The following is a 26436-nucleotide window of genomic DNA, read 5'->3' as shown; positions in this document are numbered from 1 at the left end:
CTATAAAATTTATTATCTAAATTTATATGTGTATTAAATATATATTATAAATTTCAATGTTACATATAATAATATTAATTATTTTATAATACAATTGTATTATTAGTTCGATTGGATAGAGTTTCCTGTTAATAATTTATGGAAGAATAAAATAAAAATTGCATTGATTTGCTGGATGTATCAGTACTTGTGCTGGATGTGCGTAACAACAGTCAAAGTTTCATGTTTTGCGGCCCACATGAGTACATGACCCGTCCCTATATGAAGGACAGAATGAAATGATTAGCAGTGTGCATCAGTTATCTTGCGTTAGTTTTCTACCTTCGAGCCTTGCACCTTTCATATCTATAGGAGAACATATATAATAGCACTTCCACATCCAAAGGGTATAAATGAAATAAAATTAATAGTGATTTTGGAAGATTCATAAACACTCGTCAAAAGATTTCTTTGAGTATACATCAGCTCAGAAAATAAACAAATAAGGGATATGGCGCATTATCTTCTCTCAACTTATGGTATAGCCAACAGATTTTCTTGCTGTGATTTACTTCACCAACAATATATGCAAGTCTTTTTCCATCTATTTGAAGTTCTTATATACATATGTCCAATTGTTTCTAATATCCCGCCGGAATTGATTCCAAATGCTTCTACTTCTCAATTTTCACCTTTGCATGTGAATTAGACATAGAGGTACCGTAACACAAGAATTACTCCAATCATCAGCGACGCTACCGAACACACTAATGCCTGCAAGTTTATCACCATGCTAATTTAGACATCACTCAAGCAAAGTGATATGCAATAATTCATAATGTCTGCAATGCAGAAAACGAACTTGCGCAGCAAGAATAATACGTACAATCAAATTGAAGAGCAACCTTGACTTTATTCATAGTAAAACTGTTCGAGCTCATTATGCTTGATCAAGTTATAGTTTTTTTGGTTTATATCTCTCTTAGCGTGGCCTATTTAACAAGTTGAACTGGTAGGCTGTGGCCCGATTCCCAAAACCATTCAACAAAAGAAGTTTACTAAATGCCGGTAGCATTGAAACACATTTCGAATGAGTATGTTTGAATAAACTTTTCTGTAAACACTTATATAAGAGAAAAAAAAAATACAAAGGTAAAAAGAATTGAACTCTTACTCCAAGTCAAACTTTTCTGTAAATGCTTATATAGTGATCTTGAATTTTTATAAAAGTTCTTCCATCTAACTTTTTCAAAAGTTGAGGTGATAAGTAGATTTTAACTTGTAAAAGAAACTCAATTCATTTTAACTTGCTATTTCTGTGCCCTCTTATCAGTGCTTATGAAAAGGTTTCCCCAAACAGGGCCTTGTCATTTGGCGTGTTTACTTGTATATATAATTCATGTTCATAAAAAACTAAAAAGTGAGGTTTTATCCGTGAAACTTGCCCCATAAACTGGAGTTTCTAAAGCTTTCTTGTTTATTTTAGCTTGATCCAAGCTGAGCAAGGTAGTAAGTACTGGCCTCTGGTCAAAACAATCCTAGTTGACAGCAGATTTTATAGTGCACAACGTTGTTAACATATATAAGGGTATGCATGAGCAAACAGACACAGACAGATAGACAGAAAGAGCTGAGAGAAAGGGGAGAGATTACAGCAATTGCAGAGGCTCCCAGCCCTGCTCGCTCCCTAGGATCCTTCCGATAGTGATTTCCAAAATAGAGAATTGTAGCATAGAACCACATAGGAGGGCATAGAAATCCAAAAAGAAATCTGCAATTCAACAAACAGCTGTGAGACAAGATGAGGCAATTGGGGAAGATAGTATATTAAAATTACTTACGAGAACCATCCGATTCCACATCCAAAAAATGGAAGGGGCTTATCATAAACTCCCGTTTGGAAGACCTCTGGGTCTCTAATTAAGGCATACTTTCCTTTTCCATGGCCAGCTGCATCTGTTGATTGTCCTGCCACAGCCATAAAATTTGTTAATATTTTGGGGAAGAAAATCGCGTTGAGATCAAGAGACAACTGTGAAAAAAAAGAAACTTTGATTTGTGCAGCTGTCTTTATCAAGTTAAATTAGTTAATACAGCCCATTATCACTGGACTTGTTATCCCCAACCCTATTCTTGACCTTGTTTTTCAAGGAGGAGGTGCTGCTTGGACAAAATTTATGCATATTTGTCATGGTACATAGAATAGTACGTTCTTTAAACTCTAGTAAAGGGACAACTGGGTCGTGAGATTGAACTCAAGGACAAAGGGTAAGGTTCTGAAGGAAATTATCCATAATTCTATATAAATATAATGGAAATAGAAGTCAAGTGTCACTGAAAATGTGATGCAGAAAAAAACATACAGTTGCATCCATTAATTATGCGAAGAGAGCTCGTTCTTTATGATGTAATGCAAAGGAAAAGGCAGAAAGCAACACAAACAAAAAAAATAACCTCCAAAATTGTTAAATTTTGAACAATAGATGCACTAAAGTAAGATATACTATTCAGTAACATATATCCCTTGCCGCATCCCCTCCCTCCCTATATAAAAAACAAATGGAGGATGATACAATTCCATTGGTGCAATCAGCATATTAGTCATTGTGTACTAATAGATCCAATTTTATAATAGAATACTTGGAAACAAATAGTAAAATTATATATTTTGCATTCCAGTATATAGACATATCGTTAATATTGTTACCTCTCGAAAGGTTCCGAGCAGATGGCCTCAAAAGATCATGATGCTTATCAGAGACTGATCTAACCAACTCCACATTGGTTCGCAAATCAACAGTCTCTTCCACCCTTGCATCTGCAACAACAAAGGAAATCTCATTTCACGGCAAGCAAGTGCTTTATTTCTTCTCGAGTTTCAATTCCCCTACTTATATCACGAATGCAGTTATATTCTACAAGCATATTAACATGCTAAGCAGAGGTGACAAAGCTTGTTCCTATGGAAAACCATGTTTTCCTTGATAATTTGATTTAGGTTTAAACAAGATTTTGATCCCCACAATTTTCATTCATTTGGGATAGTCCTTGTATATATACATATACATCTATATATTCTTTATTGGGATACGGTTCCTATATTCCAACCATGAAGGTTTTGGTCCCTTAGGAGCTGGTACCTTAATAAGTTAAAACTAAAAAGGATCAATCCATCATTGTAAACAGGGATCAGCGCCTTAATGAGTAGAAAACTACAGGGTCCAAAATCCAAATGAGTGGAAAATATAGGGACCAATATGTAAACGGAAGGGACTAAAAACCCACATGAGTGAACACATAGGAACTAAAACCTAAAAGAGATACTCAAATTGGCGAAAATTCAGGGACTACAATCAACCTTAAACCTCTAATTTATGTTGGTGCGAGTATATTACAGTCTGATGACAGAATACACGTCCTCTCTCCATGAAAGCTTATTACATGGAGGTTAATTCTCACAATTTGGTCACAAGGAACAAATTATATTATGAAACTCTTCCATGCTTTTGGCAGTTTATTCATAGCTTGTCAAATGTCAATTGTAATGATAATGTAATTCTAACTGTGACATTTAGAACCGAAAAACTTAATAGCTCACTTATCCAAACAATGGTAATTGATAAGCTATGTGATAAGACTGGAAATCAAGTAGACTGGAGCTAACTAACATATTATTCAATATAATTGTTTGGACTTTGCATAAATTCTTGTACCAACTTATGTGATAACTTAAAAGGATAAGTATCAGTGTCAGAATAGACAAGTCAGGACAGGATGTTGTGCATATTGGAAAAAAGAGATAAATAATGAAGTAACATTTACAATCAAATAAGTATATGCAATTGTACTTATATCCATAGGATTTTGTTGGCTAATAATAAGAAAAATGCTAGAGTACCTTTATCCATGGATTGTGGAGTTAGTTTGCACTCTCAGGCCTCCAGCAATTCAAACAACGCTCAAAATCCCTGTTTGGAGAAATCCATCATGTTAGATAAAAAAAATGATTTGTGAGACTAGCATCTTTCCACTTACAAACAGATAAATCAAAAGAATATTTCAACAAACTCGCCACTAACAAATCCGAACAGGGAAGCAAGAAGGCCTCCCATATTCTTAGAAATATTTGATGTTTTCCTCAAAAACCATACATAATCTCTTCAGTTTTCAGTAATTCTGAGAAATTGGGAAATTCTACTTTATTCTTGGTTCCCAGTATAAGCATGTATGAGACCTAAGCATTCGAATCAACAAACCGTTCTCGTAAAAAACCAAGAGCTTCTTAATTAAGATACAACACACCCGCAATTCAGAATTTCAGCTCACATAAAACGCATTGAAATTTTAATTCATGCAGACAATACAAGTAAAAAACATGCCAAAAAGGGTGATGGGCAACAACCAAAAGAAAGAAAAATCCCTGAATCTACCCAAATAGTCATCAAGAAAAAAACAAAAAAAAACTTGGATCAAGGAAATAAAAACCAAAAAAGAGAGAAACTTTATCTGCATCAGAAGGAAAACTGGAATACCCATTTAGATAAAAGAAACAGAGAATTAGGAAAATTGAAGAGATACTGGCCTTTGAAGGAGTCCTACTGGTTGGTCAGAAGAAGGAAGAAAGGAACAGGAAATAATAATTAAAAAAGAGAGTCTCTTTGTCTTTGCATTCGATGGGTATTGAGCAAGAAAAGTTGGTGCTGCTGCTTCTTTTCTAATTCATCTGTTCGTGGCGCAAGCGCAACACATTCAACAATTCAAAGCTTGACTATGCTGTGTACTTGTGTGTCTATGCCTCTATGGGTCTTAAGTTAATTATGAATTGGATAATAAAAAATTCAAGAGAAAAAAGAAAAGAATAAATGATGTCTTTATTTACAATAATTGAAATTGTAGTTGCGGGTTAAGACAACTTTAAAAAAAATAGCATATCAATTATTGGAAAATATTTTAGACATCTTTTTAATTTTAATTAAAAGTTACCCTTTATACCTAAATTTCTACAAAATAAGGAGGTTGCGGTTATTTATGCAGATTCTTTGGCTGCTTCGCGTGTTTTTCTCTGGCCTTTGTCTTGTCTACGCAATCTTTAGTTTTGCATAGTTTTATTATTTAAACATTAAACAAATAATACTGTAAGAAATAGTATATATAATTACTCGTATTTATTTTTCATCTGATCTTTTTATATATAAGTCTAAAACATACTTTTTAAAATAAAAGGTTAATATTTATTATTAATATTTTTTACATAAGGATGTTTTTTACTAATATTCTCTTCTAGGGGCTGTTGCCCCTTATTCACACACAAAAAAAAATGTTTTTTTAATAAATCGCGTCCAAAGAAGACAAATTATTGAACAAAAATACTTTTGGTTGTTGGTCTGTGTCTGGCTGGCTTAGTGGTTATGAAATTATATTTGTTCACTCTCGCATCATTTTTTTTTTACAAATTTAAATTTATAAAAAATGATATTAAATATTCTTTCGAGGAAAAATTAAATTGAATAACCCATTGCCGTGGCAATGACTGCATCTGAGCTAGATGGCCTGAATTAGAGTAGTTTCAAAATTGAAAAATTTTCTTTTCAAAGTAAACTGCGAATATGTCACGTAACAGTTATGAACTTTAAACAAAATAAATTACACTCAGTTTTTTTTTTTTGAAGTATACGCTCAGCTTTGCTTATTAAGAAAGGGTGTCATTCATTAGTGAAACAATAAATTGTGTAAAAATCATCATATCAATGAGCTAGTATCAAACAAGGCACGTATGAAAGAAAAAAAAAAAGTCATTCTGTTTCTTATATTGTGCACTCAACAATACATGAATTAAAAACATAATTGATATTTTTTTTATTCATATTAAAATTATTTTATTTCATAATATGACTTTTGTTATTATAAAAACATGAAATATTTGAAAATTAACTATAAATAAGAGTATATTAATAAGATAGCAATTAATGTTACCTAAAACTTTTAAGTGGACAAATAAAAACAAATATTTTTTATTGTAAAAGTAGATAAATAAAAAAGAGTAGTAATCTTAATCTTTAAATTATAGATCAGAACTAAAATATAAATAATTATGTAATTTTTTTTAAAAAAAAAACATCTGACATTAGTCATTATGATTGTAAGATAAAAATTTGTTCTACTTACTCTTATAATAAACAACGAATAAATCTAGTAAAATGATTAGAAGAGTTAACCTTAAGCATATAACAACACATTAGGTTATTCATTGTATATTAGGAGAATAAACTTGTAATAATATGTATATCTCAAAAACATTGATTCGACCAATCTCTCTAGTTAAATTAAATAAAAAAATGTTAAGTAGCTAAGTTTCTTATATATATATATATATATATATATATATATATATATATATATATATATTATATATATATATATATATATATATATATATATATATACAAATGCTATACTATAACAAAGGTTGCTATTATAATATATATTTGCTAGATGATTAGATTATACTCTATAAAAGAAATACTAACAATATATCCTCTAACATACTCTTTTAAATATATATTTTTATTAACTAAAATTTATTAAAATTATAATTTTTGATGATTTTACTATCATTTAATATTCTTTTTTATTTTATAATTTTCAATATATTTTAACTAGCATGTTGCATCTCTAGTGATTCGGATTCGCATCCGGCAACGAAAATATTTGGGCTTTTTCTCTAATACCCAACATCGTAGACAAGGGCCCAAAACCCACAAGTAATACTTTGGGAAAGCCATATCCACGATTGGATTGGCCCGGGAGCAGCAGATAAACTTCTCAATGTTGCAGGGGAAGAAAATAAAAATAAAAAATAAATTAAACATATATTGATTTTTTATTACAAAATAGATATTGATTTTAATTTATTTAAAAAAATCCTCTTTATCTTTATCCCACAAATGCATGTAAAATTGTTTATTTTAATTTATGCAAAAATTTAGTTCATTCTCAGCTCTTTATGTTTCTCCCAGGAGAACGTGTGAAAAATGTTTATGGCAACAATCATTTAAAAATTCGATTTTCAATTTCCTTGCGTGGAACAGTCATATATGTGGTTGAGAGATGAATCGAAAAATATATGTGATTGAGAGCAATTGTTGAGCCTTTTGCCAGTTTTCATCGATCGAACTTTATTACCTTTTTTTCTCTCTCAAGTGGTCAGTAGAACAATAAATTATTTAAGTATTTTTTTAAAGTATTAAATATTTATTATTTTAGTTTCTAAATCAATGTATTTTAATAAAATTTAGGATTTTTTTTTTGTTTTAATACTTAGAAAACTATTAATATAATTTATTTTTGTCTCTCTTTTTTTAGATTTGAGATTGAATCTAGTGATATCCTCTCCATGAAACTAATTCTTTAGAAAATAGAGTATCAATTAAGGAGAATTTTCTTTATCTACATTTTTTATTCTATTAACATAATTAATCAGAAGTTAAACTCCATATTTATGACACCTTAGACAATCTTCAATAGTGTTAATATAAGAAATTTAATTTATGTCACATTAATCTTAAGCAATTTAATTAATTTTCTTTCTAATATTCCTATTAATAAATTACTTAATTCATAAATATTTTATTTTTCTCTCCTATGTTTGATATATAAAGTTAAGCAACTCACAAGTAATACTTATATGAACAATCATCTCCAATTTTAAGTAACTAAAAATCATGTATAACATACAAAAATAATATTTTTTTTGTTAAGTAAACCATCAACTAGTTCTCGTTATAGATGTTCTTATGAGTATTATTATTATAATTTTAATACTTATACAATTATTTCATTATTTTTTTATACTTTAAAGATTATATTTAAGAGAAAAGGTAACAGTTAAAACATAAAATTGATGGTTACTTGAAAAAATAGACATTGTGATATGAAAGTATAGTGGATATGGAAAAATGAATGACATTTTCGTATTGCGTTGGAAAAGTGAGTTGACACCTCCTGCAGTTAAAATTCCACAAAAGTGGGACCTAGGCTAGGCTAGCTATTACAAGGTCATCATCAAAGTAGGAAATAAGGATATTTGACTAATAAGGGTTTAGGGGTACTTGACTAATTAGGTTACTTGACTAAGTAGGATTTAGGGGTATTTGAAAAATTAGATGTTTAGGGTTACTTGAGAAATTGGGGTTTATGTGTGTTTGACTATTTCAGATTTATGTGTACTTGACTAATTAGGGTTTTGTGTTACTTAACTAATTAGGGTTTATGGTTATTTGACAAATTAGACTTTAGGGTTACTTTGCTAGTTATGGTTTAGGGGTATTTATGGTTATTTGACAAATTAGACTTTAGGGTTACTTTGCTAGTTATGGTTTAGGGGTATTTCAAAGATAATGGTTTAGGATTACTTGATTGATTGAGTTTTAATGGGTATTTGACAAAGTAGGGTTCAGGGTTTCTTTACAAATAAGCTTTTAGTGGTATTTGACTAATTATGGTTTATTGTACTTGACTTATTAGGGTTTAGTGTTACATGACCAATTAGGGTTTAGGATTATTTGAAAAGATAGGGTTGCTTGACTAATTGGGTTTAGGGGTATTTGACAAATAAGGGTTTAGGGTTACTTGACGAATTCGGATTTAGGGGTATTTGACTAATGAGGGTTTATGTGTAGTTGAGTTAATTAGGGTTTAGTGTTACTTGGCCAATTAGGGTTTAGGGGTATTTGACAAATTAGGGTTACTTGACTAATTAGGGTTTATGGGTATTTGAAAATTAAGGTTTAGGGTTACTTGACAATTTGGGGTTTAGGTGTATGTGACTAATTAAGATTTATAGGTACTTGACTAATTAAGGTTTAGTGGTACTTGACTAATTAGGGTGTAGGGTTATTTGACAAATTAGAATATTGTGTTACTTGACCAATTAGGGTTTAGGGTTATTTGATTTATTAGGGTTTATGAGTATTTGAAAATTTAGGATTCACGTGTTACTTGACAAATTGGGGTTTATGTGTACTTGACTAATTAGGGTTTAGTGTTACTTGAATGCTTAGGGTTTAGGGTTATTTTACAAATTAGGGATACAGTTACTTGACTAATTAGGGTTTATCTATATTTGATAGATCATGGTTTAGGTTTACTTTACTAATTGGGGTTTAAGTGTGTTTGATAAATTAGGGTTTAGGGTTATTTGAAAAAATAGGGTTGCTTGACTAATTGGGTTTAGGGATATTTGACAAATAAGAGTTTAGGGTTACTTGACAAATTCGGGTTAGGGGTATTTGACTAATGAGGGTTTATAGGTAGTTGAGTAATTAGGGTTTAGTGTTACTTGGCCAATTAGGGTTTAGGGGTATTTGACAAATTAGGGTTACTTGACTAATTAGGGTTTATGGGTATTTGAGGAGAAAATGACTTTTATCTTGTTAGTGGCCTGCACAAAATTGCAGGAATGAGGAGAAAATGAGTTTGTTGCAGTACCAAATACCTTAAATACTTCTTCCTCATCACCTAGGCACCAAGTCAATTTCCCTTCCTTGACATCAATCAATGTTCCTATTGTGTTGAGGAAGAGTTTTCCCAAAATAATTGGTGTGACTTCATTCTCCTCTATATCTAGAATCATAAAGTCCACAGGGAAAATGAATTTTCTGACCTTGATCAGTAAGTCTTCCACTATCCCTTGTGGGAAGCAGAGAGTCCTATTTGCAAGCGGAGAGTCCTATTATTATTATTCTTGTTGTTGTTGTTGTTGTTGTTGTATTATGAAAGAAAACTGAACAACATTGAAAAACAATAATTTTGTACCCATCGTCATCATTTATTTGCCGAGTAAAATCAAGTAATACCCAGAAAAATATCTTGGAATGAGTAAAGATACCAAGTACTAATCCAAATCAAAATAGTCAAATACATAGAGTTTAGTTCAAATGCAAACAAATTGATCAAAAAAGTAAAGACGATAATATCAGTCACATATCAAGATGATCAGAAAAACCTGAAAGATGGAGCTAACCTCATTATTTGAAAACATTGAAATTACCCATTTGTTTCCTATAGTTGTAATAACTTTCCCTTTTAATCCGTATAGTTTAAAACATCTCATTTTGGTGCCTATAGTTGCAATTCTTTACCTTTTTGGTCCTCACTATCAAGTATTCATTTACATAGTTTGAAACGAATGTGGCATGGCTCATTTAATCCACCTTCATCTCAAAGGTGTTAGGTGACTTTAGACAACAAGGAGAAAAAGGTGATTGCAAATATAGGGCATATAATCATGGATTCAATTTCTCATTTATTTTTTTGGCTAGCGCTTGTAGTCTACATGGGTGGAGTTTGAGAAAGACACATTGATTCATTTTCTCTCTCTTCTTGTTGAATCATAACCTCAACTACTCAGATCCACCTTCTTTGGTTCAAATCATGCACTATAAGATTAGATATAATCTAGCCCAATGACTTTCCTAGAGACATGAGCCTAGCTACATTGCTTTCCCAGATTAATCAGTCTAGTCTCACAATGTTAGGAACAAAATTGAAATGATGAAGAAAAGAAAGAATTTTACTAAATATAGGAACAGAACAGAAAATAGAAGAGAATATTTCATATCCTTCTTCCCCTATTTATATCTAATAAAACCCTTTAATTAACTAACTCATTAATAGTCCAAATATCCTTCTCATTGTATCCTAAATCCTAACACACAACTTTACCACAAGTATCACTAAACCCTAAATCCTAAACCCCGAGCCCTAAACCCCAAACCCTAAACACACAACTTTAATCCATGCATTGAAGGCTTCAAATATTGCAAGCCACTTGTGCAATTAGATGGGACATTTTTAACTGGCAAATACCATGGTACTTTGTTAACTCCCATCGGACAAGATTGTAGTAGGAACAATTTTCCACTGGATTTTGCAGTTGTTGAGAGCGAGACTAGAGAAGCTTGGATGTGGTTCTTGCATTATTTGCGAAGATATGTTACTCCGCAACCAAATTTATGTATTATATCAGACAGGGGAACCAGTTTGCTAGCAGCTTTACAATCCGAACGTGTTGGTTGGAATGAACCAGATGTTTCGTCTGTGTATTGCATTCGTCACATTGCATCAAATTTCAACAAACAGTTTAAAAATGTTGACTTAAAAAAACAAGTAATCAATATGGGTATGTTTCTTCCTATTTCATGCATCATATTCTTGCTTTATTACATGTTTACTATTTATTACTCATTTTTCTATCTTTTCGCACATGGTATGAGATGAGGAAACTACGATTTGAGGCTAAGTTGCTCGCTATGCGAGCAAAGTTTCCACAAGCAGCATATTAGTTGGATCAAATTCCTAAGAGTAAATGGACTCAGGCGTATGATAAAGGAAAACAGTATGACCATATGACTACCAACCTTGCTAAATGTATGAATTCTGTTTTGAAAGGAGCCCGAGCATTACCTATTGCTGCCTTAGTCAATGAAACATTTAATAAAATAAATGATTCATTTGTTACTAACGGCATCAAAATCATGAATATGATAAAGGCAGGGCATAGGTACTCCAAAGACGTATATGTCATGATGCAAGAAAATCAACACATTGCTACCTCGCATTATGTTCGCATGTATGTTCGAGAAACAGGAGAGTTTGAGGTTCAAGAAATTGCAAATACGCGACTTGATCGACGAGCAATGGCATGCACTGTCAAATTGAATGAATGGTCGTGTGATTGCGGACAATTTGAAGCACTTCGACTACCTTGCTTGCTTGCAATTGCAGCGTGTGTTTTTTGCAATTTAAATTATGATGACTTTGTTGACCCTGTATACAAGTTGGAAAACATTTTCAAAGTTTATCAACATCATTTTCATTCCCTTGGAAGTGAAGACACATGGCCACAATATTTAGATTCGTATTTTATGTCTGATCCTTCGAAACGACGATTGACATCAGGCAAGCCGACCACTACTCAAATACATAATGAGATGGATGAACCAATTCCAAATAGGCCTAAGAAATGCTCATTATGTAAAAGTGAAGGACATAATCGAACTAACTGTCCATACAAACAAGTACATGACTAAAATAACTTGTAATTTTTATGTTTTTCTTTCATTTGTATTGTGCGTTTTATAGTAATATATTAATTATGTTATTTTTAATTTTTATTGATAGATTATTTAAACTTTAAATAAGAAACATTTAAAGTAAACTATATTCAAAATATATATAACATGTTTTTAATAATAAAACATTAAAATAAAATAATAACATATCAAATAAAATCACAAAAAATATACTAATAAAATCAACTTAATATTATTTATTATATATTTAAATATATTTTTAACTTTTTTAATTTAAAATAAAAATAAAATTGTAAAAAATATTAAATTTAAAAGAAAAAACATATTTACGAAAAGAAAAAAAAAAGGTTAACATAACAAAAATATGTCTACAAATAATAAAAAAGCATTTAAAAAATTTAACAACTTAAAGCAAGTTGGTCCATGCTATCATAAATCATGTTTACAGCATAAGTTAAATTTGACTACTTTATTTCTGGCAAGATTCCATGCTATCATAAATCATTTCACCATAAATGACCTTATAAGCATGCTTCATGACTACTTTTATTCTATTCATGCATGTGCAACCTTCACGGGTGTAAATTATTGGAGCCTATGAAGCTTGTTTTCAGCATTATTGTTCTAAAGTTATTCTCTTGACGGTTGTTTTCTGCTATTTCAGTGTTGTAATGTGAGTGAACAATGCATTGCATTAACGTGAGTGAACAATACACTACTGATCTAAAGCTTGTTTTTCTTTGCTGCATGAACAATACACTACGCATGCTATTTTCAAGGATGCGTACTTTTTCTTGTTTTCTTTGCTGCACAAGTGAACTAATGACATGTTCTAAAGCTTGTTTTTCTTTTCTGAAAATAACTAATTAGTTTTGCATTTTTAATATCACTTAGTTATTATTAATTTATGGTTTAGTGTTAAATTAATTTTGGTAAATTATTATTTTGTGTTTTAGAATAATAGTGTTTAGTTATTATTAATTTACGGTTTAGGTAGATAAATTATTATACATGATAAATTAATTTTCTTAAATTATTATTTTATGTTTTAGAACAATAGTGTTTAGTTATTATTAATTTACCTCTTAGTTAGATAAATTATTATACATGAAAAATTAATTTTGTTATTAAATTATTATTTTATGTTTTAGAATAATAGTGCTTAGTTATTATTAATTTACGAATTAGTTACATAAATTATTATACATGTTAAATTAATTTTGTTAAATTATTATTTTGTGTGTTAGAATATTAGTGTTTAGTTGTAGCATGAACGGTTCAATAAACACTGTTCACTCGCGTGAAATTTATAAAAGGAGGGTTCATTCTCACCTCGGTGCATATGTTGCATCCAAACAATTAATTGGTTCTCTGATTTTGACGTGTTTCTTAGAGTCATACTGACATAATTTTTTTAGTGTTACACACACGAAAAAGATATTTAAAAATGTTTTTTTTACGTTACATAGAATCCAATGATTCCTTACTAATCAATAATTCTTTTACAGATGACTATTGAACAACCCATAATAAGAGATAATGTTAGCGGTGATGACGAGCAACAACATGATTTTGATGAACATGGTGAACCAAGCAATTATGCGTTTTATTTGTATTGTGTGTTTTATATTAATGTATTAATTATGCTATTTTTAATTTTTATTGATAGATTATTTAAACTTTAAATAAATTTTTTTAAAAGTAAACTATATTAAAAATATATATAACATGTTTTAAATAATAAAACATTAAAATAAAATAATAACATATAAAATAAAATCACAAAAAATATACTAATAGAATCAACTTAATATTATTTATCATATATTTAAATATATTTTTTAACTTTTTTTATTTAAAATAAAAATAAAAATGTAAAAAATATTAAATTTAAAAGAAAAAACAGATTTAGGAAAAGAAAAAAAAATAGGTTAACATAACAAAAACATGTCTACAAATAGTAAAAAAACATTTAAAAAATTTAACAAAAAGAAAAAAAAATAGTTTTACGAATTTTTAAAGTTGTAAAACAAAATATGACTTCCGTTTTAAAAAAAATGACTTTAAAAGTCGTAAAAAAAATAACATTTGCACTGAAGTCGTACATATTTTTACGACTTCAGTTAAATTTTTTTTTAAAAAAAATAACAAGTCGTAGCCGGTGTTATTACTTCTGAGTCAGAAGTCCTAACACCTGTTTCGACTTACCCCATTTTGAGTAATTTTTTTAAAATATATCCCCAATTGAAAAATTGAATATTTTTGTTTATCCCTAATTGATAAAAAAGCTCATAAGTAGACTCTTTTTCCCTTATTTTTACCTAATGTCAATAATATAAGATGTTCAATTTTATAATTATGTTGATAATTTTCTTTTTTATATATATAGATAGTGAATAAAAGGTAAATGTAATAATCTCCTATTCTTACCAATATCAATAATATAATGTTCAATCTTATTTTTAATATAGAGAGAGTGAGAGTTTGGTTTTATATCCGTTAGCGGTGAATTTGGCCATTAGAATATAATAATATAATGTCCTTTAGCGGTTTTCTGTTATATATAGAGAGTGAGAGTTTGGTTTTATATCCTTTAGCGGTGAATTTGGCGGTGCATTGACATTGGAGGAGGGACTTGAGAAACTGAAGGAGGCTCTCCAAATCTTGAATTCTCCTTCCCCTTCTTCCCCTACTGTCCTAAGACCTTCACTTTGTTTTGCTCCCAACCCCACTCCTCCTCGGTCTTTCCTCTCATTTATGTATCCAAGAACGACGCCGACTCTAAATCACTCTATGTCAATTTCGATGATAATGTGAGTCACCAGAAAGAAAGGTTCTTTTTGGTTTTCCATACCTCAGGTAAAGGTTCAACAATCTTATTGCCATTACTTTAATAACTTTAAATACTAATTCTTTTGCGGCTCCCAGATTGAGTTAGATGAGCTGGAAAGTGTTTCCATTCTGTCAATGACCCTTGCATGGGATGAATTTTCCTTCTCTACTTTTCAAGAAGCCCATTATTCGCTTCAAGATTCTCTAGACCAGGTGCCTGACATGCCTTTTTGATATCTTTTCTGCTTTTGTTGTTTTATTTACCATCGTTCCCTGCTTCTATCATTTTTCATGTAATTTGGAATATTTAAAGTTAAATGGTCAATTCTTTTTTGTATCAGTTTTTACACCTTTGTGAATGAAAAAAGGGAATCTTTCATTATGGTTTGGTTGGGCCTTTCTCTTTGTTTTCTATAATCTAGAGGATCCTTATCTTCTTGGGTTCTGAAAAAATAAAAACATCAACTCCCTCCTGTATTTATGCTTGATGTTATTTCCTACGGTGTGGGTTATGTGTCATGTCTGGTCTACGATTGACACATGTAAATCCAAATGCACTAGAGCTGCTCTCAAAAATCTCAATTTGGTAGAAGATAGATCTATTCCAAGGGTACAAGCTCATTTCTTTCCTAAGAATATGTAAGTTTTACTTGCAACTAGTTGTTACTTCCCTGAATTCCTTGTCCAAAAGTCAATGATGAATGTAACCATGGTTTTCTTGAACTGAGAAGCATATTGGGTCAACATTTTGTCTGAGTTAGTGTGTAAAGCAAAAGAACTAGTGCAAGCATACAGACAACTTCTGTTCATGTTTGAAGCTTGATAGAAACACAGATGTTAGCTATAGTAATATGAGGAAGGCTGCTTCTTGGGAAGATTTGACTGACAACTATTTATTCTGTTCTAAAGCTGTAGATCCTCAGTACAAGGATTTAAGGCATTTTCAGTGGCATTGGGAAAAGGGGGAGCCTGTCATTGTCAGCAATGTGCTTGAATGTACATCTGGTTTAAGCTGGGAACCGCTTGTCATGTGGCGTGCATTACGTCATGTAACTAATACCAAGCATGGCCAACATTTGGCGGAGAAAACAATTGATTGCTTAGATTGGACTGAGGTTTGCTTAATTTCCCAATCTTTAACTTTATTGACCATGGAGAGCTTTTTACACAAATTTCATTCTTCACCTTCATTCTCATGAAGATTATGTTTAATTGTTTGATGTTGGTACTTATTTTAACTGGAACCACTGCAGTTATGGCATTTGGAGAATTATTTAATATTAGCAATTTTTATGTTGTTGAATTTCCTACATGTTTCCTGAATTCAGTAACTCCACCTTTTCTGGATTGAGACTTGAGAGTTATTTCAGTGCATTTAATATTGTCAGTTATTGAATTCCATAGTGTCATCAGAACAGAATGTCCTTGAAATATTTTGTGAAGTACTGAAAAATTACAATTTTTTGGTGGATGGTTCCACTTTAAGAAACAGTTTGTAGATGTTCTGCTATCTGGGTCATAAAGAGATACCGGCCTAAGGTGGAATGTTGGTAAACAAAACGCACATTAGGGTGATAATTAGAAATCATTTTTCTGAGTGTAGTTTTTATATCAGTCTCAAATTTTAAGCCCTTGTTTCATGCTTTATGCTGTCTCTCCATCATTCTCAAGAAATATGGCTAGTGTGATCAATTTATCCTGCTACCATCATCATCATATTCATCTTCTTAGTCCTAGGTTTTGCTCCTTATCATATCATCTTAGAAAATTTTATCTCAATGTTTGGCTGTTTCTTGTCCCTGCCCCATTTTGCTGTTTTTGCTTTGCCTGCCCAGACCTTTCTTGTTGCCCTTGCATCCTTTGGTATGTTTGTCTAGTTCTTAGACTTGCAGCATCTAGCTGATGTTGGGTAAAATGTACTTTTTATTTTTTTTAGTTTGTTGAAAATGTTATTTTCGATTTGTACTCATTCTGTTTTTCTGTTTAGTAATCAGACTAGAGTAAATCATATCTGCTTTATTTTACTGATTTAGTAATTCTTTACTGGACTTGTTTATTCAGTTGCTGCTGATTTCTGCATTTCTCTTTTGAGGTATTGGTTAAATGCAGGGGGAAATTAATATCCACCAACTTTTTACTGGCTATACAAATGGTCGTAGGGATTGGCTTGCTTGGCCACAGATATTGAAATTAAAAGATTGGCCTCCTTCTAATTTATTTGAGGAACAATTGCCTCGTCATTGTGCTGAGTTCATATCTTCCTTACCCTTCAAGGAATATACTGATCCTCACAAAGGTTCTCTTAACCTTGCTGTGAAGTTGCCTAATGGTTCTCTAAAGCCAGACCTGGGGCCAAAAACATATATTGCTTATGGATTTCCTCAGGAGCTTGGACGTGGTGATTCAGTGACTAAGCTCCATTGTGATATGTCTGATGCAGTATGCTCTATTTGCTTATTTCTTTCCTGGGCTGTTATTTTCAAGGATTTCTTCTAAATTATTTGAACTTTTTAAATAGATTTCATATTGGATGGTGTATAGTTTGTAGGATGTATAAAGTGTTGTCTTTGATAAGCCATTGCATTTCTCTGTTCTGTTTCTTATGAGTAGTTTGTGGCTTCAATTCCATGTCAGTTTTTAAGTTCTGTGCATTGTCTTCAATTCATAAACTCTCATTTGATTCTATATTTGACGAGTTATTTCCCTGGTTGTTATAATGATTGATTGATAATTAGAAAAACTACTCTTGTTATGATAGTAGAATCATCACATTAGTATGGTTAAGGACTTGAAATGAATGATGCCTTTGGCTTAGAGAAGGCTTTAATTTGCGTATATATACTTATGTCAGTTGCATAGATTTTCCTGATCAAACATTGATTAGTGTTTTGTATATTTTGCTGTATGTGGCCCTGAGTGCATGCTTATTAATGAAGGAATTGAAGCATTTTTTTATATAATAATTTTGCTGTTTTAGGTAAATGTGTTGACTCATATTGCTGAAGTGAAACTGGATTCTGATCAACTTACTGTCATTGAGAAGTTGAAGCAAAAGCATCTCGAGCAAGAGAAAAGGGAGCTACTTGGTGATGATCAGGATGGAGAAACTAATGTTGACATGCTTAATATAATTCATCTTCTACAATAAATGCTTTGGACAGGCAAAGTAGTGTTGAAGTCATGGAACAAGAAGGTGGATTATGTGATGGGAAAGAAGTTGATCAGTTTCATCAACCGTCTGGTAGTAATGAGGTTGCCATTGCTAATGAGGATGGTATTTCATATGGATCAGAGCTCATAGAGGTTGACAAAGTAAAAATAAATCAAGGTGATTTGTTGTTTGGGGGGATGCTTCAGATGGTGCTCTCTGGGATATTTTTTGGAGACAGGATGTCCCTAAGTTGCAGGAATATCTGGAAGAATTTCAGAGAGTTTAGGTATGTCCATTGCTGTCGTTTAAAGCAGGTAAATTATTAAAATGATTCAGTTATCTGTCTGAGTACTCCTTATCAACCTGAGTCATTTATAACAAATATTTTCACCTTTAGGTTATATTTTTAAATTTTAATATTTGGAGCTTTGCACCCTTATAACATTGACATTCTCCCATTCCCTTATTTTATTCTGATAAAAATTTCATTAAATATGCATGTCATAAAGGATTGGGTGAAGGATCAAGCTGCTAATAAATAGTTATTTAGAAAATAAAAAAAATGTTTTCGTGTTTATTTTATTATGTGGTAAGGAGCTTTTCATTAATATGACAATAGATGTCATGCAATTGCAACTGTGTTCGTTCTTTAAACAAAGTCTGGGAATAGCATTATAGTGCAATTAAAAACTTCGTACCTCATTGTCCGGAGGCTCTTCGCTATGCGAAGGTATGGGGGAGGGATGTTGTACGCAGCCTTACCCTTGCATATGCAAAGAGGCTGTTTCCGGATTCGAACCCATGACCAACAAGTCACCAAAGCATTATAGTGCAATTACCAGTCCAAAATACTCATTAATTTTTCAAATAAATATGTTTTATAATTTGCAAAGTGAGAGAGTACAACTGGGAAATTGAGTGTATCCGACTAGACCGAGTTTCCCAGTTCTTACTGGTTCAATGTTGGGTTGATTACATGGCACCGGGTTAGATGCATATCCGATTTGATATGTGACCCGAGCCGGTGCTATGCCCGGGTTCCGGTTTAACCGGTTGGCCTGGCTGGTCCAGTCTGAGTTTTATAACACTGCACACAAGATCCCTTTGGTCTTGAATCACAGACAGTACACTGCCCACTTACCTTGTACTGAAATTCAACATTTTATTAAAAGAACGAAGACAGCACGTTTGAACTCTATTCATGTTACATTAGGTAAAGTTTATGAATTGTTTATACTCTTTTTATTACAGCTCTAACAAAAAAACTAATTCAAATTCAATTTATAATTTTTTTTTTTTGCGGGATGATTGACTTTTGGATGTATAGGTCTTTACGCCTTTATCTTATTCTGCAATGACTCTGTGAGAGAGGAAGAATAAAAGGGAATGGAAGTTTGGAAAATTTTAGACTAGAAGAAAGCCAACTTAGAGTTGAGCTTTTTAAGAACAAATTCTATCTCAAAATCAATTATAAGATGAACAAGATTTTTAAAATTTAAATAACCAAATGGTCTAGATCTAAAAATAAGCTCTATTTCACCTAGATATCTAGCTTTGATGGTTGCCACCTTAGATTTTGGGAAATTTAATTCCTGTACCATAGAAAAAAGAAGAAAATTATTCATTTGCCAGGTTATTTCTAGTTGTTATGTTTATCTGTTGTATTTGTCTGAAGTTTGTCCTTGTTATGTTTGTCTCTTGTATTATCAGTTGGATCATGCCAATGAATTATCAAACTCCCTGAAAGAAAGTGCCAATATTAACACTGTTTGGGCATCGCTTATTGTTGAAGAATGCACAAGACTTGGTTTGATGGTGAGATGATCTGATAAATATTACATATGCACCAATATTAATGCATGATTCTGATTTATTCTTTTGTTTAGTATTTGTGTATTGCTCCTGGATCTAGACCTTCCCCTGTTGCTGTTGTTGTTGCAAGTCACAAATTAATCACATGTATTTCATGCTTCGATGAGCGTTCACTTGCATATCATGCTGTTGGATATGGAAGAGGATCTCACATTCCAGCAGTAGCCATTACATCATCAGGCACTGCAGTTTCCAACCTTCTTCCTGCTGTATGTTTCATTAATATTGCTTGTTTTACATGGATGTCCTTATTTTCATGAATTTATTTTAGGGTAAAATACATTTTTGGTTCCCCTATAATGCTCAATCTGCAATTTTGGTCTCCTAGATACTTTTATTTTTCACTCAATGTTTGACCATGGATAATCAATTAACGGTCAACTAACAGAAGAACCAAAATCGCTGATTTTGAAAATTTGGGGGACTGAATGTCTTGATTTGGAAATAGGGGGACCAAAATTGCGGATTGAGCATTATAGGGGACCAATAGTGTATTTTAGCCTTTATTTTATTTTGAATGTGTGATGATTTATTAATTTCTTTCCTGTGACTTGGTTTGTTGTCATTCTGAATGCTGTTGCTAATACATGCATTGTTGGAGTTCAATTGGTTGCTTTGCTGGCTCTTTTTTTGCACTTAGTTTTTATTTTTATTTCCATCAACTTGATTTGTAGTTTTCTCTTTGAGTTTAATTCCCCTCAAGGTTTGAATTGTATTTGCTTTTAGAGTTTAATTCAAATTCACTAACTATGATAAAAATCTGATCATAAATTATCAATTATGATAAGAGTATTGATTTTTATAATAATTATTTAAAAATCGTATCTAAAATAATTTTTTAGAATAAATAATACATAGTAAATAATTTATGCACTGAAATTTTATAAAAACTTTTTACACTTTTATTTAATTATAAATTATCATATATATTAAGACTGTTAACTTTTATAATAATTAATTTAATAATTTTTTATATGTCATCATTTCTAGTTAGTTGATTGAAAGTGTAAAAAACTTTTGCACTATTATTTAATCACAAACTGTCATATGTGTGATAAATTTATTGATATTCATGATAATTATTATTAAAGTTATATGATAAATATTTCTAGTTGATTGATAATATAATTTTCTTGCACAAACAATGCACATGCCTATTAATTAACTCAATATTAAATTAATTTACAATTTTTTTTTTACATTTGACAGTATATCAAAACAAAACTTATGCTTTTATACAAAAACATGAGATCCTTAATGCACGTTGGTTTTATATTTTGTTATATTGTGTTCATGTATTTTTTTATTTTTTTTTTATACAGTGTTCTTGTATTCAATATACTTAAAAATGAAACACTTTCATGCATTCAAGTATACCAAACAAAATTCCAACACTATATTTTGGAGAAATATGGTTTCAATGTGTATTCTTTTTCAAATTTGTAAGAAGAATTTATTACTGTTTATGGTTAATATGGGCTGATATATATTTTTCCTGTAGGGACTGCAACCTAATCTACTAACTACTACTGACCTCTAATGCAGGTCAAGTCTGATCTGGCTAAAAATATCCAATCATTAGAACCAAACTCTAAATGTTATGTCTTGTAATGAGTGATTCTCTTACACTCTGAAGTATAACAATTTTACCTTATAAGGTTTCAATTCAATCAAAGTAAAATGGAAAGCGTTTCCTTATTTATCAAATATGCTTATGTTTTGTAATGTTCTTCTACTAATATGTGGCGAGCTTAATCCAAAGTGATCTTTCTTTTGGAACTATCCAGTTGAATAGCAGCATATTTTCAGCCTTGAACTTTATATTTTATTTGTGACTGTTCTTCTTTAAGAGTGGTATTGATATTTGATGCACGATAACTGGCCTTCTATCAGGTAAAGGTTCAACTTCTTATTGCCATTACTTTAATAACATTAAATACTAATTCTTTAGCCGCTCCCAGATTGAGTTAGATGAGCTGGAAAGTGTTTCCATTCTGTCCATGACCCTTGCATGGGATGAATTTTCCTTCTCTACTTTTCAAGAAGCCCATTATTCGCTTCAAGATTCTCTAGACCAGGTGCCTGACATGCCTTTTTGATATCTTTTCTATTTTGTTGTTTTATTTACCATCATTCCCTGCTTCTATCATTTTTCATGTAATTTGGAATATTTAAAGTTAAATGGTCAATTCTTTTTTGTATCAGTTTTTACACCTTTGTGAATGAAAAAAGGGAATCTTTCATTATGGTTTGGTTGGTCCTTTCTCTTTGTTTTCTATAATCTAGAGGATCCTTATCTTCTTGGGTTCTGAAAAAATAAAAACATCAACTCCCTCCTGTATTTATGCTTGATGTTATTTCCTACGGTGTGGGTTATGTGTCATGTCTGGTCTACGATTGACACATGGAAATCCAAATGCACTAGAGCTGCCCTCAAAAAACTCAATTTGGTAGAAGATAGATCTATTCCAAGGGTACAAGCTCATTTCTTTCCTAAGAATATGTAAGTTTTACTTGCAACTAGTTGTTACTTCCCTGAATGCCAATATTTGTTTGACATGTTTCTTTAGTTTATATTTGTCTTTTGCATTTTCTTTTCCTTGGGTCTGGTTAAATGTTAATGCTCAAAAGGCTATTTTCGTTATTGTTGTATTTTTTTGTATTATATGCTAATATTTTAAGATTTAAATACAATGCAGTGCAAACTATATTTGGGCCAAGCCCATATACTTTCAATAGTCTAATTCTAACTCAATCCATAATAACTCTTTAACATTGTTCCCAAATCCCAAGTTTGAGCATAAATATTAATCATGCCTAGCTTGTTACAAATGAAATAACAGTGTTTTCCGGTCACAACCTTTGGCTAACAATTTATGGGTAAGCTTGTCTCCCTAAGGCAGGCAGGACCATCAACCATGTAGCAATTCTTCATTCCAGGTCAGCTTCCTTTCTCCCTTTCTTTCTTATACATAGTCTTATGGTGTACCCCTGGCCATCTTTGATTTTCCTTTTATCTGCACCCCTGGCTTCTGTATTTGGACCTCTGGTTTGTGTTCTCTGTTAACTGCCCCTTGTTCCTCAGCTTTTGTATCAGTATTTTCCTTTTATCTGCACCCCTTCGCTTTTGTATAATGGTTTTTTTTTAAGAGTGTCTATTATGCTAATGAAAAAGGATACGCTCACTGCACATTCAAAATTCATTTATGTTAATCACTAAATATGCATTATAATATTCATAATTAAATTCCTATGCTGCCATATAGTGCTCATCCAAAGTGATGGATGATGCTTTATTTCTAGCTTGGTCTTGGTTAAAAGCTAGAGAGAAAGATTTCAACACTCTTTTTAACCACTGGTCTACCAATCTTTCAGAGTCTTTTGGTTAAGTTGGGTTGGGTTTCCTGTATCTTCTGTGGTGGGGTCTTGGTTGGGTTCTTCTCTTTTTTGGAGGGCGGCACCATAGGTGTCTTGTATTTGTTCATCTTTCATCCGTACCTCTGGTACTGATATGTTTATATTAATACTATATATTTTCTGCCTTCCAAAAAAAAATATTCATAATTAAATTGTGCCTTCCTCAATGTGGGAAAGAGGAAGGGAAAATTAATCACAATGTGGGAGGATGAAGTGGGGCCAGAATATGTAATGGTAATGGTTAACAGACAAGTTATTTAGGAGAGACAAGATTCAACAAAGGCTGGAAAAGAGGAAGGGAAAATTAATCACAATGTGGGAGGATGAATTTGTGCGATGTAGCCAGTTTCCTTCTTTGATCCTTAAGGACAAGGCTGTAGCTCCAAGAAAGGGCCATGTTAGGACACATGGTTCAGTCATGGAGTAGACAACATAAGAGTTGGTCAGGAAAAAGACAGATCAGGAAGCTGGTTAGCAGGAGTTAGTGAGTAATGATGAGTTGGAACTAGTTAGTTAGACTTGGGCATTGTTGAGAGCAGGCCAGCCAGTTATTTAATTTTAACTTGCTAATCACATTTCTAGTATGCATGCTAAAGTGAACATAAGTATCATCACAAGTATGTTCAGCTTAGCAATAACATAAATATTGAAAAATTACAATGTTTTGTTACATTTATGTGGTGCCACTGCCTAGCTACTTCCTAAGAAACTTCTGTGTTTTAACCAACATGTTATTTTGCAGAAAAGTTGGCATCTAATTTTTTAGCCATTGAAATGCCTTCCCTGGCTTGCTGTGGAAAATGTCTTAATTTATGGTTTAAGAAGGATCTGATTAATATCTGACTAGTTGCACATTTTACATACCTTGTTTTCTATGGTATTTTAGAGTCCAAAGAAGGTCAACTTGGTTGCTGCTCTGGTTCGTGGTATGCTTGTTAAAGATGCATCGATGCAGTTGGAATCGACAATAAAACGAGCAGCAAAAACTGTATATCAGGTAGTAACACTAGGTATTTTCATTGTCACCTCATTGGACAAGCTTGCAAAATCTATAATTTTAATGATCTGCTAATATAATATGCATTGTAAGACATTTTTCTGAAGGATTTACTGATCCTTGTTTTGTTTTTAACTAATGGAGCAGGTTAAAGAGTTCCATAGAAGAGATGGTTTTGAGGTAGCAAGTGCTGACAAGATGGCTAAGTCATGCATGGTTTATTTTGAAATGCATCTATCCCTAAGGAAAAAAATAATTACAAAAGCTTTTAATGGTAGTTATAGTATCTACAAGGAAACTTTTTGTAACCAGGTCTATTGCCTTTTTGTTTGAGTAACTGGACATGCAGGTACAATAATTGTTGTTGAAGATGACAAGGGACCTGAAAGAGGAATGCCGAGCTTCAATTCTGAGTTACCCAATTCCAATTCATGGTAAATTTTGTCTTTGCAATAGTTCTTGGATTAGGCTTTGCATATGTGGAAAAATCTTGTTCATTTGTTCAATCATTTTCTTTACTTTCTGCTGAATTTTTGTTGTGAAAGCTTTGTTTTACTTATTAGTTGCTCACTCGTGTGGTACATAAGATGTTTGTTGTGGTTTTACATTGAGATGTTTTTATTAGCCCTTTAATGATGTTGGATGATACTTAGAATATTTATAGCATTGTGATATTTGTGGTTGCTTGGTTTTCTTTGTTTATGAATAAGGAATAAAATACTAAAAGGGTGATACTTAGAATATTTATAACATTGTCGTATTTATAAACAGGGTTGAGGATGTTACAAGAGTTTGGGATCCTTGCTGACCAGTGACTAGGGTTGAGGATTTTACCAAGAGTTGAAGACCGTTGCTGCTAGAATGTATGCAGCTTTTCTTTGTAAATGAATTTGAGCTAGTTGTAAGATTGTCACAATAGTTTTCCTAGCTATAGGAATTTGTTGGTTTTGAGCCAATTGATGACAATCATAATCTTCTAGGCTGAGAGGTAGTTGATTTGTTGTCTCTTTTGATGTGTAGGTCAAGGTAAAGAGAAACGTTGTTAATTAGTATCCTTTTAAGGTAAAAAAAAAGGGAAGATTTTACCTATAAGCGGAGCTTCACAAAGGTACGTAGCATTTATGATTTAACTGTTTGTTGGGTTGACTTGGTTTTCTTCAGTTTTGTAGAAGGTACTAAGATGTAGGCATGCTAGATCCTTATTGCTTGACTGTTGACTATGCATTCTGGTAATACTAATTTCATATGGCTTATACTCATTTCAAGCTTTCTGGTAATACTCATTTCATAACGGCACTTAAAATTTTTTCAGTTGGATGGAAAGGCTACTTGTGTGTTACTGATTTCATATGGCTTATACTCAATTGGATGGAAAGGCTACTTAAAATTTTTTGTTTTTCTACTCTACTCTAGGTCCATTCTAGGTTTCTCTTTGACTCCTTGTTCGCTTTTGTGTGCTTTTCATTGCTTTAATTATTGAATAATCCTTGAAAATTTGTCTTGTTAAAACTCTATTGGTTTAGCTTTCATTTCATTTTTTTTTGTCTTTGCTTATTGTTTGTCTCTTTGTTTCCTTGCTTGTGATTTGTCATATAGGGAATTGGAAAGGAGGATTGATGTCATACCTTGAAGAATTTGAGTCAAGAAGCAAGGGGTCAACCACCTTAAGAGCTATTGGACTAAGAAGCACTCCAAATTGAGTGAAACACATAAGATAAAATAGCCACCACAATTGAGGACTTTTTTTTTGTAATTTTGTAATGAGTATTAACACCAAAGATAAAATAGCCACCACAATTTGTTTTGCTTTCAAATTTTGTAACAAAAAGGTCTTTCATTGGAAGTAAGTTGGGAGCCTCCAATAGGTTACCATCCTTCCATTTGTGTGTAATAATTTTAGGCAATTTTCCCTTAGGATAGTGAGTGTTTTGTTGGGAACCTTAAATAAGATCATCCAAACACTCATAGGATCCGCCTAGTTTGCATTTCTTGCACTTTAATTTCTTGCTTACTTTCATAGCTTATTTTCTTTACTCTCAATTGTCAAACCGCCTAGGTAGCTTGTCTTTGCTTATTGTTTGTCTCTTTGTTTCCTC

General features: G+C 31.8%; 2 protein-coding genes and 1 non-coding gene across 23 annotated transcripts; 2 read left to right on the top strand and 1 right to left on the bottom strand.

Moving 5' to 3' along the window:
- Positions 1 to 389: 389 nt before the first annotated feature.
- LOC100306083 (uncharacterized) lies at positions 390 to 4798 on the bottom strand. Of its 3 annotated transcripts, none has more exons than XM_041007756.1 (6): positions 4562 to 4798; positions 3878 to 3947; positions 2687 to 2797; positions 1821 to 1935; positions 1633 to 1750; positions 390 to 753 (listed from the first exon to the last, which is right to left on the bottom strand). In XM_041007756.1, the coding sequence occupies exons 2-6, from the start codon at positions 3885 to 3887 to the stop codon at positions 685 to 687; spliced, it is 423 nt and encodes a 140-aa protein (XP_040863690.1). In that variant the 5' UTR covers positions 3888 to 3947; positions 4562 to 4798; the 3' UTR covers positions 390 to 684. The 3 variants fall into 3 exon arrangements, with proteins under 3 accessions (XP_040863690.1, XP_014620629.1, NP_001237263.1); XM_014765143.2 differs by having other exon boundaries at positions 1821 to 1947; positions 4512 to 4786; NM_001250334.1 differs by having other exon boundaries at positions 491 to 753; positions 1821 to 1947; positions 4562 to 4621.
- Positions 4799 to 14219: 9421 nt separating this feature from the next.
- Positions 14220 to 14278, top strand: MIR4353 (microRNA MIR4353). The gene has a single exon (NR_048672.1). It is a non-coding gene; the product is annotated as a microRNA MIR4353 (primary transcript).
- A 46-nt stretch (positions 14279 to 14324) lies between these two features.
- On the top strand, positions 14325 to 26154 carry LOC100777277 (2-succinyl-5-enolpyruvyl-6-hydroxy-3-cyclohexene-1-carboxylate synthase). 19 transcript variants are annotated; one of them, XM_041008016.1, is made up of 14 exons: positions 14325 to 14930; positions 15000 to 15116; positions 15813 to 16018; positions 16996 to 17342; positions 17881 to 18368; positions 19765 to 19869; positions 19941 to 20135; positions 21888 to 22004; positions 24230 to 24340; positions 24488 to 24774; positions 25112 to 25203; positions 25361 to 25366; positions 25502 to 25569; positions 25937 to 26154. In XM_041008016.1, the coding sequence occupies exons 5-10, from the start codon at positions 18084 to 18086 to the stop codon at positions 24671 to 24673; spliced, it is 999 nt and encodes a 332-aa protein (XP_040863950.1). In that variant the 5' UTR covers positions 14325 to 14930; positions 15000 to 15116; positions 15813 to 16018; positions 16996 to 17342; positions 17881 to 18083; the 3' UTR covers positions 24674 to 24774; positions 25112 to 25203; positions 25361 to 25366; positions 25502 to 25569; positions 25937 to 26154. The 19 variants fall into 19 exon arrangements, with proteins under 19 accessions (XP_040863950.1, XP_040863955.1, XP_040863956.1 ...); XM_041008021.1 differs by having other exon boundaries at positions 24488 to 24520; positions 24690 to 24774; positions 25361 to 26154; XM_041008022.1 differs by having other exon boundaries at positions 24488 to 24520; positions 24675 to 24774; positions 25361 to 26154.
- The last annotated feature ends 282 nt before the right edge of the window (positions 26155 to 26436 follow it).

This window comes from Glycine max, chromosome 13, assembly GCF_000004515.6.
Source record: "Glycine max cultivar Williams 82 chromosome 13, Glycine_max_v4.0, whole genome shotgun sequence".
NCBI classification, from domain to species: domain Eukaryota; kingdom Viridiplantae; phylum Streptophyta; class Magnoliopsida; order Fabales; family Fabaceae; genus Glycine; species Glycine max.
The sequence above is the reverse complement of the archived record's forward strand: the minus strand, read 5'-3'. Positions and strand labels throughout refer to the sequence as shown.

Bases quoted from the DNA above. Each gene is read 5' to 3' on its own strand.
- LOC100306083 (XM_014765143.2), bottom strand. The intron at 1,751-1,820 runs GTAAGTAATTTT...GTTGAATTGCAG, and splicing joins TGTGGAATCGGATGGTTCTC to ATTTCTTTTTGGATTTCTAT. The intron at 754-1,632 runs GTAATCTCTCCC...ATAAACTTGCAG, and splicing joins TGGGAGCCTCTGCAATTGCT to GCATTAGTGTGTTCGGTAGC.
- LOC100777277 (XM_041008015.1), top strand. From the start codon at position 18,084: ATGGAACAAGAAGGTGGATTATGTGATGGGAAAGAAGTTGATCAGTTT. The intron at 18,369-19,764 runs GTAAATTATTAA...TTGTATTATCAG, and splicing joins ATTGCTGTCGTTTAAAGCAG to TTGGATCATGCCAATGAATT. The intron at 24,341-24,487 runs GTAGTAACACTA...CTAATGGAGCAG, and splicing joins CAGCAAAAACTGTATATCAG to GTTAAAGAGTTCCATAGAAG.